This window comes from Euphorbia lathyris, chromosome 3 (genome assembly GCF_963576675.1).
Source record: "Euphorbia lathyris chromosome 3, ddEupLath1.1, whole genome shotgun sequence".
Classification (NCBI taxonomy): Eukaryota; Viridiplantae; Streptophyta; class Magnoliopsida; order Malpighiales; family Euphorbiaceae; genus Euphorbia; species Euphorbia lathyris.
This window is the reverse complement of record NC_088912.1, coordinates 82,432,189-82,445,261: the sequence shown is the minus strand read 5'-3', so window position 1 is coordinate 82,445,261 and position 13,073 is coordinate 82,432,189. Positions and strand designations below refer to the sequence as shown.

Sequence of the window (13,073 nt, the reverse complement as noted above, 5' to 3'; positions counted from 1 at the left end):
CAGAAGAAGGTTGTGGCGATTCCTCAAGTTAGTGATGAGGAGATCAAGAGGATCTGGGGGTGGTCATTTCAAAAAAATGTGGGGATTTGGAAGACCATACAAGCAAGTGTTGGGAAGTGGTTTGACATGCTTCGTCAAGATATACCATTCGATGCCGGTGGAGAGTGGGAGATGAGTACCACGAAGGATAAGAACTGGGGGTAAGGCCCTAGTTAAATGTGGGGAAAAGTTCATGAGGAGAAGGAGAATCTAACAATAGGTGGAATGGACTTCTTGAATTCATTTCAAACGACACCTTGGTTCGATTTGGGGTCCACTCAGAGCTAACACGTCATATCCATATGTAGCGGGCAATTTGAAAGCCAACACGTCTCATCCAGGTTGATGGCGTGAGGTATATAGAAGTCCAGGAATATTCAACTCAAAGTCATGATAGGGTTTTGAAGAGTGCTCAAGGGATCACTCTAAATTGGGTTGACATGATTCTTTGGGACATTCCATCCAAGATAAGCCATGAGCGAGGAATCATCGAGTTAGTGAAGTAAGTGATATAAAAATCTGGGCATATTCGACTCAAGGTCACGTTAGGGTTTTCAAGAGTGCTTATGGGATTGATCCTAATTGGGTTGATATGTGTCGCCGTGACATTCCATTTGAGGTAAGCTATAAGCGGAAGAAGGTTGTGGTGATTCCTCAAGTTAGTGATGAGGAGATCAAGAGGATCCGGGGGTGGTCCGTTCAAAAAAATGTGGGGATTTGGAAGACCATCCAAGCAAGTGTTGGGAAGTGGTTTGACAAACTTCGCCAAGATATACCATTCGATGCCGGTGGAGAGTGGGAGATGAGTACCACGAAGGATGAGAACCGGAGGTAAGGCCCTAGTTGAGATGTGGGGAAAAGTTCATGAGGAGAAGGAGAATCCGACAATAGGGGGAATGGACTTCTTGAATTCATTTCAAACAACACCTTGGTTCGATTTGAAAGCTTGGGGTCCACTCAAAGCTAACATGTATCATCCATATATAGCGGGAAACTTGGGGTCAAGTTCTTTTCAAGAGAGAGTGAATGATGCGGAGCATCTCCCTTAAGAATCGATTCCGGGCGAGCGAAGTCGAAGGAAGAACGAAACACGGACGATCAAGCGAGAAAAGGGGCCAAAACAACCCCACACGGCGTGCCAATCATTCCCCATGCCATACACTTGTAGCGTCAGAAACCGACCCCCACGGTGTGCCACTTAAGTGACACAGGGTGTGGGCATGCCCTTGCCAAAAATGGTTGAGTTCTGAGCTCTCTGCGGCAGCAGCTCTATCTTTGGCGACGACGTGATTCTCTTCGGCGATAGAATATTGATCTTTAGCGACGACAAATCACCTTTTCAGACCAAGAAGAAAAGACACCCAAGGCTAGGGGACAAGGAGACCAAGGCTGCCACAATTACTTACATCCTTTAATTACCATTATTCCATTTTAGCCCTATTATTTGTACTCTCCTTTTATTTACCTAAATGCCATTTTGGAATTCCCTTCCCATTCTACCCTTTAGCACTCGTGTTTACTAGTAACTTTAATTAGGCTTAGTCTTTTGCCTTTTATTTTGTTGAGCTATATAAGGTCCTATTATTGTAAGGATATTCAACTTTTTCATCAAATCAAATTATTATCTTGTTTATTGAAGCTTGTTAAGGTTTCTAACATTCAACAATGGGGATCTTTGATTTCCTACAGATTTAGGTTGTAAAACCTGGGATTCACTCTTTCGAGTTTAGCTAGAGAATAACATTTTTGTTAGTTTACGATTAAAACTAACACGTCCCGAAATTGATCTGTAACAACCCGCTATCCATTACCCATCATATAACAAAATGAAGATTATCATTGTATGAAAATGAACTAGTTATTTTAGTGTTTTTTTAATTACTTGATAATTTGAATCATTTAAAATGTTTTTAAAAATTTTGGATGGTTTACTAGAGTTATGTTTTGTTAAATTTGTAATTATTTATTTATTGATTCTTAACGGGTAAATGTACACGCGGATACCAGTGAATTAAATGGGACGAGTATAAGATTTAAAGTTTTGTAACCGTTAGAGTAATTGGATGGGACAAGTAATCCAAAAATAAACAAAGGTAAGTGATTGCCATTATCTGTAATTACTATACCCGTTGTCATTCCTAGGTGTTCCAATACCTATAAGTGCTTAACTTTTTTTCCGTAGCTTACCCAAAAAAAATTAAGATAACATATACAAATTCAATTAAGTTTTCTCATGATTGGTAGTTCCTCGAGCCTCCTAGTGACTCCTTAGATCACTCCTTGCACACCCCTGCCTACATCACATAATCTTACAAATTGTTTTAAATTAGCTACTATTTCATTTTTGGATAATATGTACAAAGTTGTGCATTTAACTAATATCTTCCTTGCAAAGTCAAGAATTTGCCTCTATAGTAACATAGATTTCTTATATTATAAGTTTCGAAGTTCTTATAATCACCTAAAACAAGTTTAAAAATATATTATTACCATTACTATTATTAAGAATGGTCAATTTAGATATAGATATAATGACTTTTATATGATTAATAGGTCAATTAGAAGTTCAAATTATATAAGATACTTAATTTTATAGTATTAAATTAAGAGCTTCCAAAGAATTCTTCTAGACAAGAGAATGTTAATCTATCAATTAGCACTTGACGTAATCCTTACTTTAATTATCATAAAAAACAAATTTAAGGAATTCTGAAGCTAATAATTTCTGGTCAATATAAATTTGATAAGATTGAGATTCTTATTTTTGGACATTTCTGCCCCAACCCACACAAAAAAAGGCTTCATCTTTCTTGGGCCAAGTTATGAATCTTTCATCAAACTTTGGACTTGGATTTAAAGGTTAGATTTTCACAAAATTGAAGATGGTTGTAATGAACCGATTCCCGATGATGTGACGCCAAGGTGAAGACCCACACGAGGATGTAACCCGATTCCCGAGAATGTGACGCCAAGGATGTGAATGTGACGTCGAGATAGAAGACCTGAACAAAGGACAACCTTAAAGGATGCCGATGGAGGTAAAATAAATTGAATCTTATACCGAAATTAGAAAGGGAGTGAATGGACTAGGGGTGTAAACGAGCCGCCTAGACTGGTTCGGTATTTGCTCGTTAATATTTCGAGTCGAGCCTTTATAAACCGAGTTTTGACCGAGATGACTTTAAAAAAATTACAAAGAAAAACAATCACATGTTATGGTCGAGATTCAAAAATAGTAGATGGTACTTGTGGTTGGAGATCACAAACTCACAAAAAAAAATTAAACAATAAAATATATATTAAAGTTTGTAATGTATTTTGTTATCAAAACCTAATTCTCTAGCTAAAGACACAAAAGTCCTAAGCTTTTTTTACGTCATTTCTCTTATGGCTTAAATCTTACGTGAGTTAGGAATTATGATGAAAACTAATAATCATTAATGAAAGAAAAATATTTAAAACAATGAAATACTATATATATATTGTAATTAAAAATAATCGAACCTGTTTACGAGCTTTCGAGCCGAACTTGAGAAAGCTCGGGCTCAAACTCGTTAGTGCTCGAGCCGATACAAACTCGGGTCAATCCCTATCGAGCCAAGTTTGACCAAGCATTGCTCGAGCCGAGCTCGAATAGTTTGCGAACTACAAGGCTCAGACACCCTAGACTGGGCTAATACCCCTGGACTGGGCTATATTAGCGGAAGTAATTTTTGTTTCCATGTTGAATGACATTTCACCAATTTGTAAAGAAAATTCAGAATAGAAACTCAAAATTGATCATAACTTAGTGACACAATTCATATACTTGGTATATATATCCTTAAATAAACTTTCTTACAAGAAAACAATGAAGCAGCAATTGCTTCCCAGGAAGTTAAAGTGGAATAATAAGCTAGTAGAAAGATTATAGGAAACCAGAGGCTTTCCACATTCTGAAACTATAAAACTTAGCACATGGACTAGATTATCTTCGTCTCAATGTGCGATTTTCAGAGCCCCTGTTCGACTTATGTGCACCATGCAAGCTTCAAAAACTTAAGACATTGAACACTGGCTAGCTTATGTACATAAACCATACCATCCCCAGTTGTTCTCACACTTTAGCTGGGCTTCCACCTGGATGTGTGCTGTATATTTGTACAACTTCATCCCGTAAAAACCCGAACAAAATCGCGGTGATAGTTGACGCTTAATTTACTCAAAGAATAATAATAATAGAATGAAGCTGCTGCTGCTGCTTTCTTGGAGTTCAAGAAAACTAATCAGCTGCAAACAGCCTCTACGGCTAGTTTCTTCATCACATTCGGACATGGATCTCCTCCAAACATTTCGGGTGCCACTGTTACCGAGCACCAATTCTGCCCAACACAAAGCTGCAATATACATGTACACTATTAGTATCTACAAAGGATGAGACAAACAGGCGAAGAAAAGCAAGTTTAAGTTTAGCATACCCTGTTAAAAGCATCATATGAGTGATGGGCGTGGCAGCTTCCTTCGCGGTAGCCTCCACAAGCACCTTCTGGTGTTCCGAAGCTAGCAAACTTTATCGACGAGATTTTCTGGTCAGCTCCACATTGCAAATGGACTTTAGGCCTCAGAGGTTTTGTGACTTTGCCTGAGCTTTGCATCATGTAATTCATTAAAGTTGGCTGCCACTCGTAGATATCAGCGCATACGCTGTCCACTTCTCTTCTAACTAGAGAAATCCCGTTCGGATCTCCACCCCATTCCTCGAACACAACCAACAAGTTTCCGGTTGGGTTGAGCCATGAATGGGGAACATGATACCTGAAAGAGAATAATGAGTCCTTGTTCGAAAAGTTTATAGAAACATCTGCAGCTAAAGATTGTTGTTTACCATCTCTGAGAAGCCTCCCCGCAGTTGGTCAAGCATTTCTTCTCATTATATGTTCCGGCATAATTGCAAAAACCGCAAGAACCAGATGCTTTATATGATGGCCAGAAACGTCCGACGCTCTGTCCATTTATCCATACTTGACCTTTTCCCATGCTACCCATGTCTAAAGCCAACGGAGAATTGCCGGCTGGAGCATTGAAAGTGGTCTAGCATTGCAACAAAAAGATGTTAGTTCTGGACTTAGAAGCTCTTGTACATGTTAATAAAAGTTTAGGTTCCGAAAACTCACTTTATACCACATAAGAGGCTGCTTTTCAGACACAAAAGCCCCCTGCGCCCACTCGACTGATGAACTCCCGGTAAGCGAATGAAGACTCAATGCTTCTCCCTTCAGGCCAATCTGATGAAAGCAATCAAACCGATAAGTCATCCGTGTACAAGAGCAACAACACAAGAAAACATGATATACAGTCTAAAGACAGACCTTGTATGACCATTTCTGCCAAGACAGATCCCACCGTCCTCCATTCAGACCATTCAATGTGACTGGTCCAAGGACACCAGCATTCCATGTCTCAAAGCGTGGACCGACGTTCTGCACCAAAATCACGAATTCCGGAGTATCATTGACACTGCTCAGATAACTTCAAAATTGCATGGGAATGTATAAGTAGATAAGCGAGGGAACTAACCGGGAGACCAACAGCAATGCTAAGAAGATATATTTTGTTGATACCAGCTCTCATCTTGACACCTTGACTGAATGTTAACTTCGGCGATTCTAAACTTCCATAAGCAGTTCCTGCTCATGTTTAACGAAATATAAGCAACCGGTGAAATGAATACAAGGTCATGATACTAAAAGCAAAAACACGAGTCATTAAGAGCATGCATCTTACCTGATAGTTCCCCATTGACAAAAACGTGCAAAGCGTGCCCAGCTGATAGAACAGTTAGTACCGGATACTTTCCAGTCTTCAGAAAGTCTTCATTGGAATCAATATTAACACTGAGAAAGCAGAAGAGCATAGGAAAAAATCAATAAGAACCAACAAGTAGAATAAAGAGCCCATTACCATAATCCGAAATGCAAATAAACGAGGACAATTGGCTTGAGAAATACTCACTCGGTAGAGTACCACAAGTAGTCCGTGGAGTCCCTTGTGGTGTTAATCTGCTCCAGCAAACCAACCACTGTGAACGTATTGTCACTTTCCGAAGATGCCTCTTCGCTGTATGCTTCCCAAGAGAATCCACCATGCTTAGGAACAGGACTCATTTTCATTCTTGCACTTTGTGCGCCGAGCTGTATTGGGATTTTCGTTCAGTAAAACCGAAGCTGAAGGATCGGAGCAAAGAACTTTTAGGACTTTTCGAAAAAGAGATACTTACCCTGGCAGTGTTGTAAACAGTGTTCTTGCAGTCTGGAAGAATGCTGATAGACCAAGGAGGCAAGTTATAATGCATATTTCCAAAAGCCACTTTCGAAAACGATCTCTGATTGTAATTTGCAAGAAATGCAGCACAAGCTCCGGACTTCGACTTAAACACATGAGCCTGTTATCAATGATGAAACAAATGAGTTACTTTTAAGTTATATACTCTACTTGAAACAACATTTTCATGAAAAAAGATATTAGACCTCTTGATAATTTCCGAGTGGCACCACAGCTGGATCAGCAGATACTAAGGCTGGTTCGCACAACTTAATCGCTCTATGCAAATCCTTTAAATGGCCCCATTTCGGCTGTCTTAGTAGCCCTACATACAGAATTAACAAGCCATATCAAGCAAAGTAATTAACAAGCCGTATCAAGCAAAGGGTAACTTTGTGCTTACCGTATTCATCGAGAGGTGCATCATAATCATAACTTGTAGCAATGAAAGGACCGCCAGCAGTTCGCCCAAAATTCGTTCCTCCATGGTACTGAATTACAAAAACATGAATATAATGCTCAGGACAACTAAGCCATGAAGCAATTTACTTGGCAAGTTTCAGGACATTATTAAATTACCATATAGTAATTTACAAATGATCCTCCTTTCTGTATAAACCTTGCAACAGAAAATGCCAAGTCTTCAGCTGGTCTATAAGGAACTGCACCACCAAATTCCGTAAACCTGTAGTAAAAAGGAAGATGCAAAAAAGAAAAATCAACTCATAAGCACTCTGCTCTGCCATCAATTTGGGTGTTGGATATGCAAAAGTGAAAGCTTGGACTTACCAGCCAGTCCAGGCTTCAGTCCACATCTTCGGTTTGTATGGTTTGTTCGGAGTGAAATAATCACAATAGAAACCATTGCAGGTGTTAATCTGTTGAGACAAAATACAAAACAAAAGAATAAAGAGTCACTCAAATACACATCATAAGTGTCAAGATTTTCACTGAACAACTAAGGCTGATACATAAACTTCAAAGAACAGTTTTTACAACCTCTAATACAACCCCACGCCCACTCAAAACATGTGCAAACACAGAACTATTCTACCTGACCTCTAATACAACCCCGGGGGCGAATGTCCCTAGCACTTAAAACATGTATAAACATAGAGTTGTCAGGATTCGAACTCGAGACCTCTAAATGTAGGATAACCTGATCAATATTAGTGATATATAACTCAAACAAAAATGAACAAATCACCTACTATGTATCCCAATGATTAGACTAAAGATTATTGCTTATCTTGTACACTGAATACAAGTGGATGGCGGTCATAATTAAGGAGACAATTATGGGTCATTAGGTATATGATATAAAAGCTGTCAAAAATCAAATTGAGAACTAAAAAACACAAAGGGGGCAACAGATAGGACTGAGAAGGTTCAAAGCTAAACCATGTGCATTGAGAAATAAAAAAATCATTTTATCCATGAACTATTCACTAGCAACCCCTAGTAACCCCACTTAAAGAAAGTGAAGGAAACATCACATGAGGACCAATTAAAAATTAGATATGGAACAAGACAACAAAAAGCATAAAAATGATAACTTTACCATAGGATCTGGGGCATCATCTTGCTTGCACATCACCCATGGGACTCCAGTGTCAAGCCCAACTGCCATTTTTGCTGCCCAGTTGCTATATGCTTGACCAGATTTACCAAGTTCATATTCCAATGGTCCATACTCATTTTCAATCTACCAGACATTAATGGAGAAGAAAATAAATACCCTTTTAATAATACATTGGTCTATATTATTATAATGTTGATGAGTTTACCTGGGACATAATTATAGGACCCCCTTGAGTCTCAAATAATCTCTCTGCTTTCATCATGTTGACAATCTTTGTTGTGAATCTTTGCATTTCAGCCTTCATAATTTTAGAAAGTTTAAAATCTGAAACCAATTAGATAAAAGTGTATATGCAAGATGAATCATGAAATGGGCCACACCTTGAAAGGACCATTATCTGTTCTGAAACTTATGCCTGGAATGTACTTCAACCAAACTGGGAAACCCCTGAAATTTTTAGAAATGAACATTTTAGTTAAAATGATAAAACTCCATATCTAATTGAGATTTTCTTTCTGTTTATAATGCTAATGTATTCATATTACCCAAAGTTCCACTCAGCACAGACATAAGGTCCAATCCTGAGATGAACAAAAAGGCCTGCTTGCTGAATCAGCTTAATAAACTTCACCAGATCATAGTTCCCCTCAAAATAGTACTGCAACAGCCAATCAAACAAAAAACTTTAGTTCCCCAAATAGTGATTTTGGAAAAAAGATATGAAAGTAAAGCTTCACATTCTTACTTTTCTAGGTGAAGGCTCATGTCCATTCCAAAAAACATAAGTCTGAATCACATCTAATCCTCCTTCCTTTGCCTTCTGAATAAGATCTGGCCACATCTGCACCCACAAGTAAAAAAAACCCAAATAAGCCCCCAAAAAGTCATCCATGAGCAGAAACAAGAGCTACCCATTTATCAAGATAAGCTTCAAAAGTACTAGGAGCTCAAAAAACAGAAAGGGGGAAAGTAAAAAAGATGACCCATGAAGCACATTTAGGAAAAATACCTCAGGGGAGCTTCTTGGGTAGTGAATGGATCCAGAAATAAGAATCCTTCTCTGGCCATTAATGGTGATAGCTTTAGAATCATAAGAAACAGAAGCAGTAACAGAACAAACCCAAATACCTAACAGCACAACAACCACTAATAGATTACTACTGCAGCACATTGCAAGCTTTTTCATGGCCATTAGCATTTCTTCAAAGCAATGGTCTTTTTAATATTCCTTCTCTATGTTTGCACTTTATTCTATGCTTCTTTGTCTAGAGAGAGAAAGAGGGAGGGGGAAACAGGAAAACAGCTGGTTTTGTGTCCTAATTCATGTAAAGATACAAACTTTTTTTTCTGTTTGGGGATAGAAAATGAAGGAAGAAAATAGATAGACGTGTAAGTGGCAGAGCAGTGTGATTGTTAATGGACTTTGTTAATGGCTGATGCCATAAAAATGAAGCTGCTTTGCAGCTGCTTTTATAAACACTCAACTCTGGACGGTTTTGACGGAGGGATTGGGTCCCACTTTAGGCCCTACATTTTGGACTCACTCTTACTGAGTCTGACTCAGAGCTGTAGTATCCAATTCTGAATTTCCTCCATTTAAATTTAATTATTTACGATATTTTAGGTATTTTTTGTTGTAATAAGGGATAAATGTTAGTAATTGGTTAGTTTTTTTTTGGTAAATTGAAGGTGATTTAATTTTGGATAAATAATTTATGAATTTTCATCTTTTCTATGTGATACAGTGCTTTTATTTTTAAAAATACATTATAATATAAGATCTCTATCTTCTATGTATGGTATAAAATGGTCATATTATTTTATTTTTTTCTGTTTGTCTGTTAATACCAAATATAATGGTTAAAAATCTAAAAAAAATAGATAGAATAGTCAAATAATTAATATTGATAAAAGATAAAGATCTAATAATACATTTTTTAATAGATAGATTAAACAATGTTTTAGATAAAAAGATGAGTACTAGTAAATTATTTACCCTTTAATTTTATCTTTACTAATCACTATTTTAACAAACTGTGCATAAAAATCATTCAATATGACTTCTATTAATATAAAAATACATTGGCATTAACTCTATATTTTTACGAATTAATTTTAATTATTGAACTTTTAATTTTGCAATTATTGAACTTTAGATATTTGATTAGTAAAGAAAATTTTATTATTAAGAAAGATAAAGCTCTACAAATAATAATTTGAAAAATATAAATATAATTCTATAAAAAATATGATTTTAAATAATTTTATTTTTTAAATTTTTTATTTTGAGATCAATTCATTTTTATAAGTGAATTTATGTTTTTTTTGGAAGAAAGTGAATTTATGTTAGTGAAGAAAAAATGAGTAAATTATATTTATTGGCTGCTGAATTTTATTCATTTTAACATTATGATTACTGCACTTCAAATCTTAATGGTATGGTCATTAAACTTTACATTTTTTAATATTAGTGGTCACTCAACGTCTACTAAAGGACCATTGACAGCTTCAAAATAATAAATTCAAAAAATTAATGATATTCTAAGAAACTTTAATTTTTGAAAATTTTCGTTTGGTGGTTATTTAGGTGTTGTTTGGTTAGGAGAGTGAATTCTTAAAAAGAGAAAGTCCCAAAAAATGTGATTTTGGAAAATAAAAAATATGGTTTTATGGTAAATTTCGTTCTGAACAACTTTAACTCTTGAATGTTTTTATTTTGAGGTCGTTAACGGTCATTTTGAGGAGTTAGTTAAAGTTGAGTGTTCATCGGTATTAAAAAGTGTTGTTCAATAGCTATACTGTTAAAAATTGAAGTTCGGTAACCACAATGTTAAAAGAGGTAAAGTTCAGTGATTATGGCTGTAATTTACGTAAGAAAAAATGGAATGATTTTATTGAAATGAGATAAAAATAAATAAATAAAAACAAAGTTAGGGACCAGAAATGTAATTTTGTTTTTTTTAAACGGAATAAATATTGAAGGACTGTTTGTTTGACTAGTTTTTTTATTTTAAGGATGGCCATTCTTTTAGGGCGTTTAATAGAGAACACAAAGATTCGTTAAACTCAATCCCAATACGGTCGGTTCCTAACTTCATTTAATTTCACATATTTCGTGTTTTGTTTACCGATACCTAAAATCCACGCGCCATGCAGCGAGTGCAACAAAAAAAATTACTAACAAAGTAATGTGAACTGTTGACAAGTTTGCAATTCGGACCATCATTTTGTTTTTCTTATTAAATTAAAGATTGTGTCTTTTCCTCTCCATAGTATCTCCATATAATTAAAAAATTGTTTTATTAAAAAGATTATGTCTTCCCCTCCATAGTATCTCCATATAATTAAAAAAAAAATGTAATTGTTTTATTAAAAAGATTCATTTTTTTAAATAAGTAATTAAAAAATATATTATAAGAAGAGTTTGAATATGTATCTTTACTATCATATCGTGATAGAACAATGATATATAGTTCTTGAAACTATTTTTGACACAACAGTGAAAAAGAAAATCTGTCCATAATCGACTTGAAAGTCTTTTTCTTCTGGAATGACTCCATAATCTTTCAATGAGTCAGATCTATGTGAGAATATATAAAACTCTTATGTTTTCCTTGAAGGAAAAACAGATAACAATTATATAGTAAGACAAATCACAACTACTCATATAGAGAGAAAGACCACGATCACTCGTATAAAGAGAAATACAAGAAAGAAAAAAAAGCTTCAAAAAGAAATTATCAAACATACCATAAACTATAAAATAAAAAAATAAAAATAAAGTAAAGAATGAGTTTATCTTCCGATTAAAAGTGGAAAACAAATTCTAAAACCTAGATGAATAACTTGAGTTTTTTTTTATAGTTAGGGTTTTAGAAAGAAAATTCTAAAATCTGACACCTCATTCATCCCCAGATGATCCATTATCAATGGATTCACAATACACTTCATCATCATATTCATCTTCCTCTTCACCTCCATATATTACCTTGTTAACACCTCTTCTTTTCGGGCATTCATTGGATTTATGGTCCAGCTCATTGCACCGAAAGCATTTGAAGGATGCCGGTTTAACATACAAATTGTTGTTCTGAAGTGGAGGTGTAGCTCCCCTTACTTGCTTTCCATTCCCAACGGGCATCTTCCCAGTAATTGGCCATTTGGTCCCACTAACACTTGCATGTTGTTTTCCATCATCTAGTGACTCTTAGTGTTCACGAGTGGAAGTGTTAACATCCTCACCCATCCTCCTAGAGTGCTCTCAACTCCTTACACTCAATTGAGACTCTGCCTTCAATGCTAAGTTCCTTGCATCTTGTACCCAGATGACCATTTGGGTGCCAATTCTATCTTGTATATCGTACCTAAAGCCTTCAAGGTATCATGAGGTCTTTTGGCTTTTGGTTTTCGATAAGTTTTCCTTTGCCGAAAGCCTCAAGAACTACGATGTGTATTGGTGGACACACATACTCCCCTTGTGAACATCCATGATAAGAACTGTAGATGATGTATTGTTTGTAGTCGGTAGGTGAAAACCTATCCATTAACATATACTTCATCCGTAACCAAGACCTTATCGGGTCCATTTCTCCTCTTCTTCTTTCTTCACAAACATGGTCCCACGAAACTGAGGCTCCACCCTTTAATTGGTATCCCATCAACTGAACCTTCCTCTCATCTGATATTCCCGCATACTCAAAGAACCTCTCTACTTCCAATAGCCAATCAATAAATCCCTCAATGTCAAGCTCACCCCAAATGAAGGTAAGTCAATTTTCAATTTGAAGGCATCATCTATATCAAAATTTCCCTCATATATGCCTCTAACATTCACATTCTCCACATATGGGTTTTCCCCAACATAATTTCTCCTCCCATGACCACCTACATCAACACCATTCACAATATCCATATCTCTAACATTCATATGCATATGGCCAACCATATCAATAGCATTATGGATACCCATATTTCTAGTAATTCTATTAGGCTCAAAAGCATCAAAAGCATCCCCATCACTATCACTATTAGTATTGTGAATAATAATAGGATTAGGACGCCTTACCTCATGAACCCGATGGCCCATTTATTGTTGCACAAGATTTTGCCTAGAGGTGGGGATTGTGGTAGTGTCGGGTGTCATTGGGGTTGA

The 13,073-nt window shown here is 36.2% G+C and overlaps 1 protein-coding gene across 1 annotated transcript; it reads right to left on the bottom strand.

The window, feature by feature from the left end:
• Nucleotides 1-3,799: 3,799 nt before the first annotated feature.
• LOC136222927 (beta-galactosidase 1) lies at nt 3,800-9,368 on the bottom strand. Its single transcript, XM_066010615.1, has 19 exons — nt 8,931-9,368; nt 8,667-8,762; nt 8,467-8,579; nt 8,302-8,368; nt 8,127-8,219; nt 7,901-8,044; nt 7,129-7,217; nt 6,919-7,024; nt 6,743-6,830; nt 6,546-6,664; nt 6,296-6,460; nt 6,031-6,209; nt 5,803-5,912; nt 5,596-5,705; nt 5,388-5,498; nt 5,193-5,303; nt 4,904-5,109; nt 4,497-4,833; nt 3,800-4,415 (listed from the first exon to the last, which is right to left on the bottom strand). The coding sequence occupies exons 1-19, from the start codon at nt 9,117-9,119 to the stop codon at nt 4,305-4,307; spliced, it is 2,544 nt and encodes an 847-aa protein (XP_065866687.1). The 5' UTR covers nt 9,120-9,368; the 3' UTR covers nt 3,800-4,304.
• Nucleotides 9,369-13,073: the final 3,705 nt, after the last annotated feature.